General features: G+C 41.3%; 1 protein-coding gene across 2 annotated transcripts in view; it reads left to right on the forward strand.

Moving 5' to 3' along the window:
* Positions 1-23,203, forward strand: part of LOC135586709 (D-lactate dehydrogenase [cytochrome], mitochondrial-like) — a 32,951-nt gene that overhangs the window by 1,623 nt on the left and 8,125 nt on the right. For both annotated transcript variants that reach the window (XM_065126862.1, XM_065126863.1), the window contains exons 6-12: positions 3,892-4,006; positions 5,554-5,614; positions 5,723-5,759; positions 5,825-5,886; positions 7,134-7,230; positions 8,495-8,569; positions 20,370-20,478. In XM_065126862.1, the coding sequence (XP_064982934.1) occupies positions 3,892-4,006; positions 5,554-5,614; positions 5,723-5,759; positions 5,825-5,886; positions 7,134-7,230; positions 8,495-8,569; positions 20,370-20,478 (556 nt within the window). The remainder of the gene's footprint in view (positions 1-3,891; positions 4,007-5,553; positions 5,615-5,722; positions 5,760-5,824; positions 5,887-7,133; positions 7,231-8,494; positions 8,570-20,369; positions 20,479-23,203) is intronic.

Here is a 23,203-nt window from a genome sequence, read left to right on the forward strand (position 1 = left end):
AAGTAGAAAGCACATGTACCTTTTGTTTCCTGTGTTGCTTGCACATGCTACACAAATATCACATGTTTAAGTGTCCACAAGTATTTGACACAAATTGAAAAGTTTTGAAACAGGAAATGTCCATATCAAATTATTGTTTTAATCGACCAGTTGTACCCAAACTGAATAGATTATGCATAATGTTATCTTGAATTTTACAACTTGCATTTGAGAGTGTCAAAAGTTCAACTTGTAATTGGTATAGTCTTATGGTTCCTGGGAATGAAGCTTCAAGTTCCAATTGCAAAACAAGATTAATATTTACAAGATGTGATTAAGGACCAATACAGGATTATATTGGCTGGTATTGGTTAGTATCTTTTTATTTTGTTATACTAGACACTATAGGTCGGTATACCATCCGGCATATTGGTACCATACTGTTTTGATTGATTACTAGAAATGGCATTCGATTAAGTCTGCAACACTACAATATCCACTATAGTTCCTTTTATCTTGCTGTCCTGAATTAGTACTCAAAATTAGGGGCTTTTGCTGTCCTAAATTGATCAGGATTAGATTTGACTCCTTTCCCTACCATTGTATCATGATTAAGGCTAAAAACGAGGGCTATTGCTGCCATATTGTCTATGGTCTGAAAGTGTGTGCATCATTTGACTCAAGTCTCTTTTAGTTTCCCAACTTTTAAGGTCTTGGTTTGGTTGGCCCTAGGTGGGTCACATTCGGTCTGATCCACTTGTGAGTTATTCCTTGCCCCTCCAATCTTCCTTGTTCCATGATAGTGGATCAGGAATATATCTCCAGATCGTGTCCTTGATCTTTGTTGTCCTCCTTTTCCTCTCGACATGCTAAGGAAGGATGTTGTTGCTTATTATGTCTTTTGAATTTAAGAAATCAAATCCTGTCACAGTTTTGGAATTGTATATCATCAACATCAAAACATCGCTTGATTCCTATGGAATCCATCTTCAGGTCTTCAGGTCTTCAGGTAGACATAAGGTATTGCACATAATTACTTTTTTCTGTTTGCCAATCTTTATTCGTTTTGTTTCTTATTAGAGTCTAAGCAGTGATTTAAAAAGCGCTAGGCGCCAAAAGGCGCCAAAGTCCAAAAACGCCCGAGGTGCTAGGCGCTTGCCCAAGCGCTCGCCCGAGCGAAGCGAGGCGCTAAAATATAAAAAATATATAATATAATTAATAAATATAATTATTTAAAATTTTAAATAAAAATATGCTATTAAATTAAGAAAATCTAAGATACAAAATCATAATATATTATTAATCTATTAACAATATTGAAAATTAATCATTTCAAATAAACTTAATAATATTAACAGTATACAATATACGTATACTGTTAAAAGGAAGTGTAAAGGGGTGCTGAGCCTACTGACTGAGAAAAGAGGAAGCGGCAGCGGCGACAGCGGCAGCGTTTGCGAGCAACGACAGGGGCGAGCAGCGGCAGCGGGAGCAGGAGTGGCAAGCAGCAAGAGGCGACAGTGGCAACATTTGCGAGCAGCGACAGCGGCGAGCAGCGGGATCGGGATCGGGAGCGGCAGCGGCGAGGGTTAGGGTTAGGGTTGAGTTGTCACTTATATCGGTTTTAGTTGGTTCGATTGAACCAACTAACCATCAGAGACCGAACCAGGACCGAACCAGACCTAAAATCCTGGTTCGGTCGCCTTGGTTAACCCAGGCGCTCGCCCGAAGCGCCCAGCGCCTGGGCTCAGGCGAGCGCCCAGGCGGCCCCCTGTTTGAAGCACGCCACCTGGGAGGTTAGCGAGGCGCTCGGGCCTCGCCTCGCCTTGCCCGAGTGCCTAGGCGAGCGCTCGAGCGCCTTTTTAAATCGCTGAGTCTAAGTCATTGATCTAATGATTGATCAACCTCTGATCATACTAAAACTTTAGGAGTTATTAGATCTTTAAGTAATGCATCCTTTAGCATGTCTTCTTGTAGCCAAACATTCAGGGATTAGTTACATTCTTCTGCAGCTGTCCTATAGAAATTATACCTTCAGTTGTTGAGGCCCTGTAACTGAAGTGACAGTAAATTCAATCTTCTATCATTTTGACTTTTGAGGCTTCATAAAAAAAAAATTCAGCTGATGAAATTGTTAGCTTGCTGCTGACATTGCGCCGGGCTGATCTGGAACACTGTTGTGATGGAGCTGAGGCATTGGTGCTTGAAGGTTGATGGGATAAGGGCATAAAATATTATTCATCTTGTAAGTGGGTGGTTATGGAGTTTTGCCCCAAGCTTGCATTATTATTTACATCAATGCCATTTCATGCATTTTGATCATCATATTGCCAATGTCGCATAGGGTCAACTAAACATCGAGCATTGGAGGACTGATCATGCAGAAGCTTCCTGGTTCTTTTGTCTTTGCTTGCTCGGGTACCTAACCGTTAACTGTTGCTTATAAGTAGATTCTCAAGAGCAGAAGTAAAGAAATATAGAGGCTTTATTGTTGAAAATTTTGAGAAAAATGGTCTGAGTGATGCCCAAGAGGTTTACAATCTTCTATATTTATAGGCTTCTAGTGCAGCAGTGCCATAACATAATATTGTACTCTTAACTCAAATTAATTGATATTAGTTCCAATTACATAATCATATATGTTGGTTACATTTAATGTTCACGGAACTGCCGTACGAAGATGTTATAGTATCTGATACAGTTATAAGCTATAGTACCTTCCATCGTGCTTCTGTCCTAAATTATGTCTAAAAACATGGGTTGTTGTGTTCCTTTGGATTCTCTTCCCTGCTGTTACTAGCATGGTTAGGTCAGGAAAGATAGGTATTGTTAGATGTTAGTATTCCTTTAGCCTATGGACCAGATTGCATGGACACAATATATACTGCAGATCCTAACTTTTAAAGCCTTAGCTTGATGGACTTTGAGCAGGGTCAGAGTCTGATCCATTCCATACTGGAAAGCTCAAGAATAAGGACTTCCAAAGCTGATCTTATTTATAGGCACAAGTCTGATGGTTATAGACTTATAGCTACGCTCAATAAGGTAACCATGATGATGGTTGGTTTACTTATGGAGAATGTGATACCAAGGGATGTCATCTTAGGAAATGGTGTGATCCCTGGCCTTTATATTTCTTCTCAGATAAGTTCTTATGGAGAGAATAATGTCATTTTTTTGTGTTCTAATAAAAGAACTTCTAAAAGGAAGATGCATTCTGTACAGATTTGTTAATAGTTATATATCCAGGCTCAGTTTCTGCTGCGGGGATGGTTGATCGAGTTTTTTTGGATTTTATCGGTTTTCACTGAAAGAATTGATTTAGTTAGTGACTTTAATTTTTTCCCTTTTGGTTCATGTTTGTTTTGTGTTTGTTCATCTCTTTTGTGATAGTCAGACTTTATATATTTTTTAATTGATTATGTTCTAGAGGGGAGCTAAGCCTGATAGTCTTTTAAAGCCTCCACAGAAGTTGACTCAATGTTTGCACTTTGATTTATTAACCACACTTTTTCCTTTTTTCCTTTTGATTTGTCTTCCTAGCAATGTGGGTGAATCGAAAACCTTGTTAAGTGATTGAAACTATTTTAAAATATGCCAGAATTTCTCACATAGTAATTCAATGCTGCTGGGGAGCTATTTTTTCTGAGAACTTAAAGAGAAAGAGTCTGTAATAGAACTTATAGATGTACAGCCTCCATGACATGTTTATTATGTTTTTGATATAATTTCCACTCTTCACATAGTTAGGTAGCCTTCTTCACCTTGTGGTTTCTTGAAGCTGATAGGCTTTTCTCATATCCATCTTTATATGCTTCACTACTTATTATGTTCAAAGTGGAATGATCTTTCTTACAGATAATGGCATTTAATTTTATTTTTCATATGACCATTTTATCTTGTGCTTGACAGAAAATTAAGTCTCTAAATGTTGAGGACTTGGATATAGTTGTTGAGCCAGGGATTGGATGGATTGAACTGAATGAGTATTTGAAGCCTTACGGCCTTTTCTTCCCACTTGACCCAGGTTACTAAATATTCGTCTTCCTACTCTGTCTTTGTTTCTATTAATTTGGATCTTGTTTGGTGAACAACTTTGTTTCTGGTATATCTCATGCATCTGGATGTGGAATTAGTATGTGCTTCCATTTAATAGATATAAGTACTCAGCAATTTCTTAATGAAAACCTCTGGACTAGAAGGTGTTGTTTCTATTGGTTTCCAACTATAAATGTAATATCACTGCCCAGAATTCTCGTCAATCTCAATCTTTAGCCAATATGGAACTAGGCTCAATTGTGTTTAGTAAAACTTGGAATATTTTCTCCCCTTCTCCTTCCTCTTTCCTAGTTTTCCATCCTTTTTATTCACATTTCTGTGCTGTGTATGCCGTGCTACTCTGTATCTGGACACCTAGGAATTAGTGAGGTGTCCTGTTGTACTCTTTCATTGAACAGGGATCTAATGCTTAATATTGTATAGTGGCTTACTAAAGCCTATATCCAATCCATTGAATTCATGAACATGACCAAAGAACAATTTTAAGTTTCTTATTTTGTTTTTTGGCGACCAGAGAGAAGATAAATTTAGTTGCTTGTTTGCGTTGTAATCAACAAAAAGAGTGAAATCTTCAGTGTAGATGCCATGTGTTTTGGACAAAAGGGATTTTAAAAGTCTCAATGGCTATCAGGTAGGAAGGAAGTTCCACCTTGTGATTGTAGTGTGAGCTTATTCAATCATCCAAAATATCCCTAGGCTTCGAAAGAGACTATAAAATTGGTAATTACAATCTTTATTGCAGAAATGAAGTTCCCTCCCAATGGCAAAAATAACCTGACAATAAAATTTAAAAAATCTCAAAACTCATGATCATACTAGGCAATATGCATGATAGTGCAATTTACATGATTTCACATAAGGAACCTTATTCTTTTCATTTTCTGCCATAATTTTACTCAGTGTCGTAGTTGTGAAGATGTACAATTGGTTTCATTTGGAATGTTGAGTTTCAAGTCATTCAAATGTTTCTGTAAATTATTATGTAATATGTCCTGATTCAGTTTTGTTGTAGAATTGTTTAAGGTGGTTGCATTACTATTTTCAAAATAATATCTGATGTGATTGCATTTTTTTTTTATGATGGTTGCTTATTTATCAAGAAGATCTGGAGCTTTGTGCATATTGATTTTTGTGTTAGTTAGGAAGACGGATGGTCTTTTGTTTGTTTATTTAACTTATGAATGAATGTTTCTATATCAGACATGTCTTTCTTGACCTTGTATTCCCTTTTCCTTAAGTTCCAGTCCGGAGATGATTTTTGGCATAATAGTATTTAATGTTTTTCTAAGGCCTATTAGCTGTTTAAATTATATTGTTGGCTGTCTATTGCCCATAGACTCATGATCAGTTTAGAAGGTTGATTCACTGTGATTAAACATTTTTAAACTTCAGTGTAGCTTAGCTCCTAAAGCCAAGCCTATAGATGGAACAAGGATTAGAAGTATTCTGATGTTCCCTGAATCTTGTTGTGGGTGTTGTAGCTTAGTTTCTAATATCTAACCACTTGGCATACAGGTCCTGGGGCTACTATAGGAGGCATGTGTGCTACTCGTTGCTCTGGCTCTTTAGCTGTAAGGTATTTCTGTTAAACTTTGGTTAATGGAATTGTGCTTTCAGCAGTGTCTACTGATACATTAAGCTAAGTTTTGCCATTTGCATAAATGTATGCTGACTGTATTGTTAGGTATGGAACAATGCGAGACAATGTCATCAATCTTCAGGTAGTTACTTGCTTTTATATTTTGGTCAAGATGGTGCATTTTCCAAGCTGCTGTCTTTGTTGCAGGTTGTTCTAGCAAATGGTGAGATCATCAAGACTGGTTCACGAGCTCGGAAGAGTGCTGCTGGGTATGTTGTAGATTCCTTTGGCTAAAATGTAGAAAACAAGAGTGATAATTACTTGGTTGGATTCTTTGAGCCCTGATTCCCTTTAGACATGGTTTGTATAATGCTTTGCTATCCATGACACTGGTACAAACCTAGGACAAGCACAATTCTATACTTGAAGGGAGAATTAAGGCACTCATTGCAAGAGTTATAATGTTTGAGTTGATAGTATATGGTCATTTACAAAGATTAATGTACCTCTCCACTACTAGGACCTGTAGACCTCTCAGAGTTCCTTCCAAGGAACACTCAAGTTAAGTTTAATAGGATGATTGAAATTTATGCTGTTTTGTGCCAAATCTGTAGCTGTTGTCATCAAAGGAACTTCTAAAGCTAAATGATGTAGGATACAAAACCATGCATTGACTAACTAATTAAATATATACAAAAAATCAATTGAATGCTGTGTCTTTAATCTGGCAACAATCAGGATTTGAGAGGCTATAAATTCTTGGAGTTTTTCTATGCCTACATCAACAAGGGGGGTATGGGGCTTCCTGCAATATGGGTCTTGGGGAGGTCAATACATACATCCTTGTCTTTTCAAGTAATGAGTTTGTTTCTGTAGTTGAAAGTATGGCTTCAAATTTCACCGGGGCCAATACATAACAGGTTGTATTTACTGGTTGGGCTTGAACTTGCACGTGGACCAGGGATTTCTTGCTTGGTTCAGTTTGGTGCCGTAGGGTTTTTAATATCCTCCCTCTCTCCCTCTCTCTCTCTCTCTCTCTCTCTCTCTCTCTCTCTCTCTCTCTCTCTCATTCTCTCTCATCTATAGATCCACTCATGGCAGCCTGTCTGGTACTTCTCCTCCTCTCCCCCTTGTCGGTACGGATTCAGTATGCCAGCATACCTTGTGATTGGTATGAGAACTGGTACCAGAATTTCAGACCATGATTCAAACATTTTGACATGCCCAATGTTTTTGTTTGCTCCTGCTATTTCTGGGCCCTATTGGTGTTGGTCTTATATCCATTATCAAGATATCCAGAACTGTTTGTATTTTGAAAATCTTTAAAATACATGTATCGATTATAAAGAGGCTTTTATTTTTCCTTTTCCGTTGTGATTATAACAACCCTAAGAAGCCATGTGCTTGCACATAGTCAAATATTGTCTATGCATGCTTTCTCTCTAGCGAATACAAATTACACATAAAAGGGTTGTCCAACAAGTTTTGTTGTTAATTTTGTCCCTTACTATTTCAGATATGATTTGACTCGCTTGTTGATTGGAAGTGAAGGCACTCTAGGTATAATTACAGAAGTTACATTGCGTCTTCAAAGACTTCCTCAGCATTCAGTGGTATTCCTTATTCTTTTATCTATCTTTGAAAGTATTGTCTGATGTCGGTTACTGTATGCGCTTTATGATGCTTTTTCTGATTTGTGAACTTCTTGATATTTTCAAGAATCTTATGTTTCGGCTCTGAACAAGTTTGAAGGTAGTTTGGGCAAAATGAGCTAGTACTCTTATTCTCTATGAAAATATCATATGGTCTTTAAACAATAAGGACTATATGAAAGCTCCAATGGTGTCTAACATAGTAATAATTCCTTGACGGGTAAATGGTAAATGAGTTCTTGTTAGTGAAATTTCATTGAAGTGTACAATGGTCTGACCAATGCATTATTTATTGACTTGCTACTGAACTGGTTTGTTATTTAGTCAGCTTTACTAATAGTTTAGAATCATGATAGAATATAAGCTGAAGCTTGTAAAAAAAAAAATCAAACTCTAGATGCTTGCCTGGGTATATGAAAGAAAATTTATTAGTATGGACCACGGTTCACCGTTTCGGGTACCGGACCTGTTTCGGTGATTATTTGGACCAGTATATACTAGTTAATACCGATGTACCGACACATGATAAGCCGGTATGTGCTGGTGTTTCAGCGAGGAAGAGGAAGGGGCAATGGAGGAACAAAGGAGGAAGGAAGAAGGAAGAATAGGAAGCGGTGGAGGAGGAAGAAGGAAGAAGAAGAAGATAGAAGAGGAGGAGGAGGAGAAGTAGTGACCTGGGAAGCAATGGCAGTGTTTAAGCAGCGGTGCAAACGCAGTGACATCGTACGCGAGAAGAGGGCTCGTGTTCGCGAGCCCTAATTTGGCTTTTTTTTAATGCCAAGTTGGACACGACCCCATCACGCATTCAATTTTTTTATTATTTTAACTAGACTGCTTGAAATGGGGGTGGTCCACGTATTGGCCCAGGCTTGGACCAGTATGTACCGCCCATACCATTTTGGGTGATACAACAGTCATTAGTATGGACCACGCTGAGGAAAATTAAATGGGCCATATATTACTTGGTGTGTTCGTGCGTGTGTGTGTGTGTGTGGTTAAACAATAGCTTCTCTACCTTTTGTTTCTTCTATAATTCCTTGTTGTCATCTTCTTAGTTACTTAACTATGCTACACTTTATTCATGAATATATTTTGTGCTTTGGACTTAGTGGTTATTCTGTATTTTATTTTAATGTGTTTGATATTGACCTATCTCAGGTTCTTTTCTTGAGCTAATTGTTGATATCCTTTTTCTGTTTTCCATAAAATATCTGTGCTACATTAGGTAGCTATGTGCAATTTTCAAACGATAAAGGATGCTGCTGATGTTGCCATAGCCACAATGCTTTCCGGTATACAGGTAAAGCCATGACTTGTGAATCTTCTACTTTATCAAAACAGCTAATATGTATCACTTTGTTATCGCACAAGATATCGTATTTGTTATTGTGAATAATATATTCACTATTATTATGTTAACAAATAATTAGACAAATGTGTTTGATTGTTATAAGCTTATCTAATGGTTGATGAATTTTTATATGCTTCCATTATGTTATATTGAGCACCAATGATATTTTTCTTTAAGTATGTCACGGATGAAATATGATTCAGGATTGCTCGATATCAATTTTATATACTAGCAAAATCATTATCTTTTTACTTGGGATATTTGGTTGCTTCAACTGAAATTGCCTGCAAGCAGCAGTTGTAAGTAAAAGTAAATGCTGCTAGTAACAGTTGCAGGCCATGCTGTTCCGGCTTCACGTATAGTTGCTACTTGCAGGTGCAACTAAGGTAGAGAAGACAACAACCAATGCTTGAAGAGGAAGGAGGAGGTGGTGGTTGTGTGAATCAAGGTAGATGAGGGAAGGGGACAATGTGTAAGGAGACAATGCGTGAGAGGGGAGAGGAGATATCCAAATCCAATTTAAATCTGTAATCCAATCTGCAGGTGCAACATGTGGTATTTAGGGTTGCAATTTCACTTGTGGTATGTAGGGATGTTGTTGCATGTAAACATCTATACATGACTTACTTGCAGATAACCAAACCTTTGCAAGTAAGCTACTTGCTGCAAAAGTACTTGCAGACTTTTGGGTAATCATATGCACTTTCAGTGGACAAGCACAATAAGTGAGTTGAAATTGACAACTTGCAAAACTGTATAGCTAGTTTTTCACTAAATGATTTGGCTAAAATTCATCTTTTTCACCAAATGATCAAATGCGACTAATTTTGGACCAAAACTTATGTAATGGTCGAAATTGGTTGAGGCCTGACCAACATCTGGCCTTGTCTTTTTCTAAGGCTGCTTCACTTGAGAACTGGCCTTAACTTATGTTTCCTCTTGGACTTTAAAGAAATAAATTCTGCTGGGACTTCTCTTGTGTGTTCTGTGTATGATACAAAAACTGCAAGTGAGCCTTAATTCTGATTATTTTAAAATATTTAGACTTTCTGCCTGGTGAAAATGCTTGTTTTGTTTGACTCTTTAAGGTGTGGAAGGGCATAAACAATGGGGAATTACTTAGGAGGGATGAGGAACTATGTGATGATATCGTGATACTTCTATTAAAAAAAAATGTGAGGCACATGGAGACATGGCCACATGCAAATGCTGGTAAACATTATTTAAATTTACTGCCTTTGTTTTGTTTGTGTTGCAACTTTGATTACTTTGAAGCAAGGTTTTATATATCAGTCAATACCATTGACCAGAAGGTCATCAAATTGTTATGATATTGCTGTACTGGTCAGCATCAGTGGAGAAAAAAGTAATAATAAAAGCATGAGGGAAGAAGAAACAATAACTTATTGATCAGTGAAGTTTGAGGCCAAAAGAGGACCCATTGCTTCTTTTCCCATTTTTCTCCTCTTCTTCTTTGCTTAAAGCCAAAGATTGATCCAGAGATAAATCTGGAGGTGATAGCTGAAAGAACCTCCTTTTCTCCTCCTCTCCTCCTCTTCCTCGTCTCTTCTCTTTTCCTTTCGTGGCATTATGTCACCCCGCTTGCACAGTCACAACAGTCCAGCCCTGAAGAGAGCACAGTGATTCTGTTTTGTCTTAAGATGTTTCTGTTGGTCCTGATTCTAAGGATAATAAAAGGGGCCATATGGACCATGAACAGGTTTAAGCTTCGTATGGGTTGGTTCATTTAGTGGCTTTCTGTCAGTCCAGGCATACTGGTAAGGTCTGACCAGTTTAAAAAACCTTCTGCCACTTGTTTCCTGTTTGTAGATAATACTCGAGCTAGATTTTGTCCTATGCAAACATCATTTTTGATATTTTTGTGACGTCCTCTGATGCATGTGCTAGTCATAAGTGCCCAGCAAGCCAATCACGTGAGTGATGACACGTGTGACTTGATACAGAATCTTTTTGCTTATTATATTTTGGCGTATATCATTTTATAACTATTGCATAAATGCATATATATTGTGATGTCCTTGGATTTGTGCAATGGGAATCGGATCGTGATGAGATCACGATAATGAGATCGATTCACCTTTAAACACATATCCTAAATAATCCCGGTCATAGGTTACTCGAGAGGGACATCGTGATAACCGGATAGACTGGTGTGCTGTATACCCGTCCATATGATGGATGCAGCTGGTCTCATAGCTGCTCGTGTAGGGACACTAGGGATACAGTACAGGTGCTCATTGGAGAATGAGTTCACTGATTGATCCGCTTACGGAATGCTGGATGGTTGATGATGCCTTATTGTCAGACAACGATTCCGTAGTCCTAGTGGTGTATCTGGTTCTTAGACTTGAGACACCAAGGATGTCCTGTATGAGTGCTCCACTCTTTGATACCAGACTTATAGGTTTGGCTGTTCCCAGATCTAGTACAGCTGGTCATTGGGAGTGGTAGTCGACCTTACGAGGGCTATTGAGTGTCGATAGAGGATCATCCACTCTCGGTATCATGAGAGGAATATCCCATGTGTTCTTGCTCAGACAAATCCCTGGCCAGGGTCATTCGGGTTGAGAGAGAAAGAGTTCTCCGGGAGAATCCGATTAGAGCGAGACTCGAGTAGAAACCGTATGGGTCTGACAGCACCATGCTCGATATACGGTCTCTGGGATATTAGATGGATGAGGGACTATAGGTACATGGTAACTGAGGACAGACAGGTCCAATGGATTGGATTCCCCTGTATCGTATGGGGACTACGGCGTAGTGGCCTAGTACTTCCGTAGTCGATGAGTCGAGTGAATTATTACAGAGATAATAATTCACTGAGTTAGAAGGAGTTCTGACAGGTATGACTCACGGCCAGCTCGATATTGGGCCTAGAGGGTCACACACATATGGTAGGCATTGCGATGAGTAGAGGTTCGGATATGAGATATCCGACGGAGCCCTTGTCTTATTGGATGCAGATCCAATACCCACTAGGGAAAGGACCCATTAGGGTTTTGACACGGGATCTCTATAAATAGGAGGGATTCACAGCCTCATAGGCTAGAGTCTTTGCTTGCCCTTCCTATTCTCCTCTCCCTCTCCACCTCAGAGTAGGCCTGGAGTTTTGAGGAGCGTCGTCGCAACCCTGCTGTGTGGATCACCGCTAGAGAGGAGGACGCTTGACCTCCTTCACCCTCTCCTAAGGATCTGCAAGGAAACAGGGATATACGATCTCCCTAGGTAACACAATCTCTATACGCAGTTTTGTGGTTTTTGCGGATTTTGCGCATCAATCTTCGCACGACGATGAACATCTTTTTGGGAATCGGGGATTTTTGTTTTCTTGTTCTTCCGCTGCGCATATGATGTCGCCCCCTTTGATTTCCCAACAGTGGTATCAGAGCCAGGTTGTTCGTGCGAATGATTGGTTTTTGAACTGCGTGTGTTGTGTTTAGGAAGAATATTGACGTCAAAATCGTTGACGCAAAAGCAAGGAAGGGCAGCAACAGTTGCTGCCCTCGATCTGCATGCCTGCAGCCAGGCAGCACAGCGCCGGCGCATGCGCAAGCGCTGTGCCTGCAGCAGCCGGCCGGCGGTCTGCTTGCAGCAGGCTTGCGGCCGGCGGGGCTGGCAGCCCGCTCGGTAGAAGCGCCTGAGGCCACTGAGCCCGCGGGCAGAGGCGCCGCGGGGCAGCAGCGCGGGCTGAGGCACCGCAGGGCAGCGGCGCCTGTGGCCGCTACTCCCACGGGCAAAAACCCCGCAGGGGCGGCCGCCAGCGAGACAACACCACCTGCGGGCGCTGACTCGCGGGCAGAACCGCCCGCGGGGGCGCCCACCTGCAGCGGCAGCGACCCCAGCGGGCGTGCCACCTGCAGGCGAGGGCAGTGCCCTCGCCCTCGCCGCACAGGCCGCCGCCAGCAGGGTGGCGGCGGCGGCGGCGCAGCAGCAAGGGGGAGAAGGGCATTAGGGTTTTCTGGGCAAAAAGACAGTTTTGCCCCCTCGGAATTTGAGAAATTCCAGTTTCTGTCTTTTGTCCAAATTACGAAAATACCCTTAGGAATTGAGAAATTCCCTATATATCCCTGATTTCAGAAAATATTAATTAATTAAAAGGTTTAGTTGATTATTATTTTTATTATTATCTAGTAGTCCTACATGATGATGATTATTTATACATGTGATGTATGATGAGTGGACGGATGATCATGGACCGTGTGATGTGTGTACTTGTGATTATTATTATTGAGGTCTGCGAACCTCCATTATATTTCTCGTTTATTGTCGGGCCTGCGTGCCTATGATTAAGTTGTAATCACATGAGGAGGCGCAGCGGGAGCGTGGATGCCATAGCGGGACCCACGAGACGGACGATCGTGATGCATGGAGATGCATCAAGATGTCGACGGAACCGACGAGGACGAGATGGACGATCACAAGGCATGGAGATGCACCGTTGCACACATAGATTTTGATGTGAGTGATTAGGCCTACTGGCTCGGGCCTAATCATATTAGGTTGTGGTCCATGATCATCTGGTGTGATTGCTTATACACATACTAGATATGTATATATATTTGCATGCGATGTAGATATATATTAAATATGTATATGTGTGACATGTCATATTAGGAGACCAAATCAAAGAAACATCTCTCGATAAAATTAAGTCGGTAAACGTGAGGCAATTAGATTGACCCACGTGGCCTTCCATCGTTATGAGTAGGAACCGAATCCCGGTGTAGGTTGAGTTGGTCGAGTCCCTCGAGACTCACCTATATCGCGATTCGCTATCTTGCTTACGACATAGAGATGTCACCGGTGACCTGAGGGCATGATATGCTTGGTCGAGTCCCTCGAGGGTATATCATCAAATCAGACTCATCTTGTAACGAAGGTGTTGACTTAACCGAGCATCATGGTTGGTCGAGTCCCTCGAGGCCATGGTGATTCGGAGGCCGAACAGGACGGGAATCACAAGGAGTTGTGATCGGCAAGAGTTGTCTACCTTTTAGGCTTAGTGTGATTGGTCGAGTCTCTCGAGGTTACACTAAGACGCTGATTGGATCCTGATCCCCACTAGAAGTCTGCCGGAGACTTCCGTTTCACGTGCTGAGGGTGTCGCGTGACTCGTTAGTAAAATAGTGGGAGCATATTAAGATAGAAGTCCATATCTTGATAGTTTATTTCTTGCAAAATCTGCATGTTATTCATTTTTGCTACATCTTTATTTTCAGAAAATGTCGCTTTCAAATCCCTTACGTGGCATACTTGATGTCAACCGCCTCACTGGTCCAAATTATACGGATTGGCTCCGTAACTTGAGAATTGTTCTCACAGCGGAGAAAATCGTGTACGTCCTTGATACAGTGATGCCTACGCCCGAAGAAGGGGCAAGCGAGGATGAGATCACTCGCTACGTGAAGTACATTGATGACTCCACTCTTGCTCAGTGCTATATGTTGGGCTCTATGACTCCAGAGTTACAGAGACAACATGAAAAGATGGATGCCAGATCCATTCTCCTACATGTCCGTAAATTGTTTGAGGAACAGGGAAGGACTCAACGATATGAGATATCCAAGAGCCTTTTCCGCGCTAGGATGACTGAGGGGACACCGGTTCAGAACCATGTCCTAAAGATGATTGAGTGGATAGAGAAACTCACAGGTCTAGGAATGGTCCTAGAGGATAACTTGTGTGTGGACATTGTGCTTCAGTCCCTACCAGATTCCTTTTCACAGTTCATAATGAACTTTAATATGAACAAGCTTGAGGTGACTCTCCCAGAGCTCCTCAATATGTTGAGGGAGGCAGAGAGTACTATTAAGAAAGAGAAGCCAGTTCTCTACACTGGTGAGACCAGAAAGAAAAGGAAAGCAGAAAGGTCCCTTAAGAAGGGAAAGGGCAAGGGCAAACAAGGTAAAGCAAAGGTTGCTAAGAAAGACCCAACAAAGGACAAAGGCCATTGCTTCCACTGTGGTAAAGATGGGCACTGGAAGAGAAACTGCAAAGAGTACCTTGCAGAAAGGGCGAAACAAAAGCTTGATGAAGCTTCAGGTACATTCATGATCAGTCTCCATTTGTCAGACTCTTATGATAACACGTGGGTATTAGATACCGGTAGTGCTTATCATATATGTAATTCGTTGCAGGTTCTGGCAAGGCCTAGGAGACTAGAGAGAGGCGAGATGGACCTCAAGATGGGTAATGGAGCAAAAGTTGCTGTATTAGCTGTTGGCGAGGTCGCCCTACATCTGCAGCTTTTATTGCATTAGATGCATGTTATTTTGTTCCTTCTATTATCAAAAACATTATCTCCATTTCATGTTTAACAGTTAGTGGATATAAATTTGTTTTTGAGAACAATGGTTGTTCGATATTATTAGATGATAAGATCATCACGAAAGGAACATTGCATAATGGTTTATTTATGTTAGACACCACTCCACATATCATGAATATAAATGTGTCCAAAAGGAAACGAGATGAGTTGAACAGTGCATACCTGTGGCATTGTAGGCTAGGTCACATCCATGAAAGAAGGATTCAAAAGTTGCTAAATGATGGATATCTAGATCCATTCGACTATGTGTCATATGCAACTTGTGAGCCTTGCATTCGTGGAAAACTGACCAACTCTCCATTTAGTGGAACTGGAGAGAGAGCCACTGAGTTGTTGGAACTCATACATAGTGATGTATGTGGACCCATGTCAACTCATGCCATTGGAGGTTACTCCTACTTCATTACATTTACTGATGATTTCTCAAGGTATGGATATGTGTACTTAATGAAGTACAAGTCCGAGGCCTTTGAGAAATTCAGAGAGTATAAGAATGAGGTGGAGAACCAGACTGGAAAGAGTATCAAAACTCTTCGATCAGATCGAGGAGGTGAGTACTTAAGTACAGAGTTTACTCACTTCCTCAAGGACCATGGGATATTATCCCAATGGACACCTCCTTATACACCTCAGCTCAATGGTGTCTCTGAAAGGAGAAATCGTACATTATTAGATATGATACGGTCCATGATGAGTTTCGCTGACCTACCCATCTCATTCTGGGGATATGCCCTAGAAACCGCAGCTTACCTTCTGAACAGAGTTCCAACTAAGTCGGTGGTGTCTACACCATATGAGATATGGAAAGGGAAGAAGCCTGATCTTAAAGTAGTTAAGATTTGGGGCTGCTCTGCCCATGTTAAAAGACACAACCCCGATAAGTTAGAATCAAGGACAGGGCGATGTAAATTTGTGGGATACCCCAAGGAAACTTGTGGGTATTACTTCTATCATCTCGAGGACCAAAAGGTCTTTGTAGCTAAGAGAGCAGTGTTCCTTGAGAAGGAACACATTCTTGACGGAGACAGTGGGAGAATGATAGAATTGAGCGAGGTTGGAGAACCAAGCTCAAGCACCACTCTACAGCCCGAGTCTGTTCAGGTATCTAATACACAAGTTTCAACTTTACGCAGGTCTGATAGAGTATCCCATCCTCCTGAGAGATATGTGGGACATATTAGAGCAGAGGATGTAGAGGATATTGATCCTCAGACCTACGAGGAGGCTATTATGAGTATAGACTCCGGGAAGTGGAAAGAAGCCATGAATTCTGAGATGGATTCTATGTACTCCAATAAGGTTTGGAACCTAGTTGATGCACCCGAAGGTATTGTACCCATCGGTTGCAAGTGGATCTTTAAGAAAAAGATCGGAGTAGATGGAAAGGTAGAGACCTATAAAGCAAGGCTAGTGGCTAAGGGGTATCGTCAAAGGCAAGGTGTTGACTACGACGAAACTTTCTCACCCGTAGCAATGCTAAAATCCATCAGAATTCTATTGGCTATTGCAGCACACTATGATTATGAGATCTGGCAGATGGATGTGAAAACCGCATTCCTCAACGGGAACCTGGAGGAGGAGGTGTATATGATGCAACCTGAGGGATTCGTGTCCAAGAACTGCCCAGATAAGGTGTGTAGGTTGCTTAGATCCATTTATGGACTAAAGCAAGCTTCCCGAAGTTGGAACATAAGATTTGATGAGGCAATCAGATCTTATGACTTCGTTAAGAACGAAGATGAGCCTTGTGTATACAGAAAGGTAAGTGGGAGCGCTATTAGCTTTTTGGTGTTATATGTGGATGACATCCTCATCATTGGGAATGACATAGGAATGCTATCCACAATAAAGGCTTGGTTATCTAGACACTTCTCCATGAAGGACTTAGGAGAAGCATCTTATATCTTGGGGATTAGAATCTATAGAGATAGATCCAAAAGGATGCTTGGCTTGTCCCAGTCCAGGTACATAGAAACTATTGTCAAAAGGTTTGGCATGGAAAATTCCAAGAGAGGTCTCATACCGATGAGACATGGGATATCGCTTTCTACGAGTATGTCCCCAAAGACTCCAGAAGAAAGGGCGAACATGGATATGATACCTTATGCCTCAGCAATAGGGTCTATCATGTATGCCATGCTATGTACTAGGCCTGATATAGCGCATGCTCTGAGTGTCACGAGCAGGTATCAGGCGGATCCAGGCTTGGAGCACTGGAAAGCAGTAAAGTGTATCCTTAAGTACTTGAGAAGGACTAAGGATCTTTTACTAGTATATGGAGGTAATAGCCTTAAGATTGAAGGCTACACTGACTCAAGTTTTCAGTCTGATGTCGATGATAGCAAGTCGAATTCAGGGTATGTGTACACCTTGAATGGAGGAGCAGTGTGCTGGAAGAGTTCCAAGCAAGATACCACTGCTGACTCGACCACAGAAGCGGAGTACATTGCTGCATCAGATGCAGCAAAGGAGGGAGTCTGGTTGAAGAAGTTCATCACAGATTTGGGAGTCGTGCCGGATAGTGAGGAGCCGATCTCCCTATATTGCGACAACAACGGGGCAATTGCTCAAGCGAAGGAACCTAGGTCTCATCAGAAATCTAAGCATGTTCTGAGGAGGTTCCACCTTATCAGAGAGATCGTGACCCGAGGAGATGTAGCAGTGGAAAGAGTTCCATCCGAAGATAACATTGCAGATCCACTAACAAAGCCATTGTCTCAGATTGTCTTTGAGCGTCACAGGGGTCTGATGGGGATCAGACACATAGGTGATTGGCTTTAGGTCAAGTGGGAGATTGCTAGTCATAAGTGCCCAGCAAGCCAATCACGTGAGTGATGGCACGTGTGACTTGATACAGAATCTTTTTGCTTATTATATTTTGGCGTATATCACTTTATAACTATTGCATAAATGCATATATATTGTGATGTCCTTGGATTTGTGCAATGAGAATCGGATCGTGATGAGATCACGATAATGAGATCGATTCACCTTTAAACACATATCCTAAATAATCCCGGTCATAGGTTACTCGAGAGGGACATCGTGATAACCGGATAGACTGGTGTGCTGTATACCCGTCCATATGATGGATGCAGCTGGTCTCATAGCTGCTCGTGTAGGGACACTAGGGATACAGTACAGGTGCTCATTGGAGAATGAGTTCACTGATTGATCCGCTTACGGAATGCTGGATGGTTGATGATGCCTTATTGTCAGACAACGATTCCGTAGTCCTAGTGGTGTATCTGGTTCTTAGACTTGAGACACCAAGGATGTCCTGTATGAGTGCTCCACTCTTTGATACCAGACTTATAGGTTTGGCTGTTCCCAGATCTAGTACAGCTGGTCATTGGGAGTGGTAGTCGACCTTACGAGGGCTATTGAGTGTCGATAGAGGATCATCCACTCTCGGTATCATGAGAGGAATATCCCATGTGTTCTTGCTCAGACAAATCCCTGGCCAGGGTCATTCGGGTTGAGAGAGAAAGAGTTCTCCGGGAGAATCCGATTAGAGCGAGACTCGAGTAGAAACCGTATGGGTCTGACAGCACCATGCTCGATATACGGTCTCTGGGATATTAGATGGATGAGGGACTATAGGTACATGGTAACTGAGGACAGACAGGTCCAATGGATTGGATTCCCCTGTATCGTATGGGGACTACGGCGTAGTGGCCTAGTACTTCCGTAGTCGATGAGTCGAGTGAATTATTACAGAGATAATAATTCACTGAGTTAGAAGGAGTTCTGACAGGTATGACTCACGGCCAGCTCGATATTGGGCCTAGAGGGTCACACACATATGGTAGGCATTGCGATGAGTAGAGGTTCGGATATGAGATATCCGACGGAGCCCTTGTCTTATTGGATGCAGATCCAATACCCACTAGGGAAAGGACCCATTAGGGTTTTGACACGGGATCTCTATAAATAGGAGGGATTCACAGCCTCATAGGCTAGAGTCTTTGCTTGCCCTTCCTATTCTCCTCTCCCTCTCCACCTCAGAGTAGGCCTGGAGTTTTGAGGAGCGTCGTCGCAACCCTGCTGTGTGGATCACCGCTAGAGAGGAGGACGCTTGACCTCCTTCACCCTCTCCTAAGGATCTGCAAGGAAACAGGGATATACGATCTCCCTAGGTAACACAATCTCTATACGCAGTTTTGTGGTTTTTGCGGATTTTGCGCATCAATCTTCGCACGACGATGAACATCTTTTTGGGAATCGGGGATTTTTGTTTTCTTGTTCTTCCGCTGCGCATATGATGTCGCCCCCTTTGATTTCCCAACAGCATGTACATCCAATTTAACTGGCCATTGTGTATGACGTGTTCCAGTTCCAAAATATGACCACCTGAGAAGGTTCATCCCATGATCCCATCCTACAGTTTCTTGGTTGCTTCACAAGTCATTTTACTCTCATGTCTTAGCCTCTCATTTGAGATGTTTCTGTATACTTCATAGTATGAACTTCAATTCAATAGATTGATTTAAGAATTCTTTTCATCTTCAATGATGTTATAATAAGCGGTGGTGTTGTGCTTATGATTATGGTACAACCTATTACATATGTGATATGCAGTTGACTTGTGTGTTTGATATCCAATATTTCAGGATGTATTGTAACCGAGTATAAACAATGAAGTATATAATCAACTTTGAACAATTTATAGGCAAATTTTTGCTACCACAGAATTGGTCGATTTCTTCTTTTTTAAAATTGTTATATCAATTGGATTTGGCCTAAATAGGCTGTGTGGTGAACTCTGAATTTCAGATGTAGCAACAAAGCGAGGAAATCAGTTGAAACTAGATTGGCCTTGGTTGGTACCTGTAAGGATAAGGATCAGATAAGATATCTTGGAACCGGCCAGTATGGTGACCTATGGAACTACAAATAGTGTATTATGAGCTGAACATGGTAACATCTTTCTGAAATCCTTGACAACTAACTCGTAAGGATCGAGTTCTTCGTCCATAGTCTTTTAAAAGGAAGGTTCTGTTTGCTATTTGTACAAATGCTGACATAGGCCATCACTTCATGAAAATTATGGTGATCCAAATGGGAAAAATACAAACTAAAAATTGGGTTTTGTAAATTTGCAAAATTTTGAAGTTCATTAGTTAGTTCCGATGAAATTGCATCAGATGAGTACATTTTACTTTCTACAGTATCTGCTGCACAACCTGAGGTATGGCCAAGAAGACCTTGACATGGGGAATTGGAATATACTCCTTTTTTGCTTTTATTTTTTTTTTTTTTTGGTGCAGATTTATCAAGTGAATGTCATGCCCTATGTGCATTATGCATATATGAGTATGTTCAGATGTTAGTGGTGCTTGAAATATGCATATATGTTGTCCAACTTGTATTACTAAAGTTCATCTCCTCCATAAGTAGGTCTCAAGGGTGGAGCTCTTGGATGAGGTTCAAGTAAAGGCAATTAACATAGCAAATGGGAAAAACTTACCTGAAGCTCCCACCTTAATGTTTGAATTTATAGGCACAGGTGAGACAGATGTAATTCTTATTTTTTTTAGTTTGAGCTACGTTTTTGGACTGGATTATTCAGCACTAAATCTAACAGCATTAAGATGATCATTTGATATTCTGACGTCTATTATAATTAATATGTCAAAACAAAAATACTATAACAAGATTTTCTAAATGGATAACCAAGGCTGAGACTAAAATATGTTTATGCTTGCTAAATATTTGGTTGTATTTCCTATATGGATGCTCTCAGAGATACAGAATGTACATTAAGCATTACTGTTTCCTGTCATTTTCTTCTTTTGATTTGATTGGCTTGCTTATGTTTTCCCTCTTAGTTTTTTCCTCTATTTCAACAATGTATATAGATTACCAATCAGTTCTGTAGATACTTATGTTAACATATTTTGCAATCCTATCACATTGAATTGGAAAACTTGGAAGTTATCACATCTGGAGCATTATCTTCACAGAAGCAAGTAGCACAATGATCATTGGCTATCTTCATCCCTGTTATCTGTATGTTTTTCTTTCGGGTGACTGCAGTTTTGATGTTGTCTTTGTTAAAAATACTGATCTTTCACTTCTATTAGTTTTCTTTTTGTTACATCAGAAATTTATGACACATTTATGGTACTTTAAGTTATTTCCTTGTTATTTGTTTCTTTTCATTCTTTTTGCAAAGTCTATGCAGTTCAACTATATAATTGTGACATAAATTTTATGATTGCTTTTCATGGATATTCAGTTGGTTTATGACTTAATGTGACTCAACTCTTTTGTGGACCAATGGCAGAGTCTATAACAAAGTTCATATTGTTTGTGTTTGGTAGAGCCTCTGAAGCATGGTTTGTCTTACCGGTCCGTACTGGTATACCGACCAATAGTCGGTACGGTATGTTCTGAGTTGTACCAAGTCTTACCGAGAATACCAACACATGGTACATCAGGGTATACTGTAGTGATTTAAAAAACGCTAGGCGCTAGGGTCCCAAAACGCCCAAGGCGCTAGATGCTCGCTCGAGCGAAGTGAGGTGCTCTAAAATAAAAAAAAATAAAAAAAATAATATAATTAATAAATATGATTATTTAATAAAAATATGATATTAAATTAAAAATCTACTGTTAACAGTAGTTAGAGGGGAAGAAAAGAATTGTTAACAGTAATAGAGGGGGATTAAAGGGTCACTGACAATGGAAACCGATAGTGGAAAGTGGCAGCAATAGTAGTGAGAAGCTGGTAGTAGCAACCATGGAAGATTCGTTTAAGATAGCCGCGGTAGCGGAAGCTCCAAAGGGTGTCCGTCGGTGGTGGAGGAACCTGTGGTCCTCTCCCTCGACAGTGGAAGGAACTGCACATGGAGTGGCGGCGGAAGGAAGCTATGGGCTCTTGCTAGGCCGTCAGACCCGTCCGTCGGTGACAAAGGAAGGCTCGGTCCGCTGCGTCTACAACGGAGGCAGCGACAGAAAGCGTCAGTGTTGGCGGCGTAGGCAGAAGTAACGCTAGGGTTGGCTCGGGGTTGCGTGGGCGTGAAGGGTGGCTTTTGAGGGTAAGAAACTGCGTTAGTCTACTGTTGAACCGAACCAGACTCAAAAGTCTGGTTCAATTGCGAATGGTAGTAGCGGAAGCTCCAGAGGGCATCCGTCGGTGGCGGAGGAACCTGTGGTCCTCTCCCTTGATAGTGGAAGGAACTACACATGGAGTGGCGGCGGAAGGAAGCTACGGGCTCTTGTTAGGCCGTTGGACCCGTCCGTCGGTGACAAAGGAAGGCTCAGTTCGCTACGGCTGCAATGGAGGCAACGACAAAAAGTGTCGGTGTCGGCGACGTAGGCAGAAGTAACGCTAGGGTTTGCTCGGGGTTGCGCGGGCGTGAAGAGTGGCTTTTGAGGGTAAGAAATTGCGTTAGTCTACTGTTGAATCAAACCAGACTTAAAAGTCTGGTTCGGTTGCCTTATTTGAATCGGGCTCTCGCTTGAAGTGCCCGGCGCTTGGTCCACACATGAGGCACTCGGGCCTAGTCCACACATGAGGTGCCTCATTGAAGCGTGCCACCTAGTACACATGAGGCTCTCGGGCCTCGTTTCACCTTGCCCGAGTGCCTATTTAAATCACTGGTATACCCGATGTACCTCTCGTACTAGTCGTCTGTCGGACTGGTATATACCGCTCATATGGAGCGGTATACCATGGTATGGTGAACCTTGCTATGAAATATTTGTAAATTATTTAACTTTGACCATAAATATACAAATCTCATTTAAATGAATGTTGCCATCCTAGGTCTGCTTTCCGTATGAGCCTGATGGATGTTTTGTTTTGATAGAAGAATAGTTACTAATAGTAAGAACAGTTCTGCCTTGGATCTTTGCATTATTTCCCTGTTTCTTTTTTATTTTTTTCGGTAGTATTGACGTTTCCTTAATTCTTTGTGAACTCATTTTGCTTTTGTCCTACAAAATGATGTTGCTGCTGTTATCAATCATTTCATGTCTTGTAAGCATTAGCTTTGCTTTGTTGATGCATCAGGGAGATATCAACTGTAACTCGTTGTCCAGTGTACTGTTACTTATGGATTAAACTTTAAAGTACTAACCATACTATGGGCATTTATTGGATGGTACCCAATGGGGTTGCAGATGAGATGATTTCCCCTGTTTGTCCTGGTATGGGTTGTATCCATCTTGTGTGCATGTGATCCACCAGTACCATACACACCCTTTCTGGTGCTGGTACTGGTCCG

Source organism: Musa acuminata, chromosome BXJ2-9, assembly GCF_036884655.1.
Source record: "Musa acuminata AAA Group cultivar baxijiao chromosome BXJ2-9, Cavendish_Baxijiao_AAA, whole genome shotgun sequence".
Classification (NCBI taxonomy): Eukaryota; Viridiplantae; Streptophyta; class Magnoliopsida; order Zingiberales; family Musaceae; genus Musa; species Musa acuminata.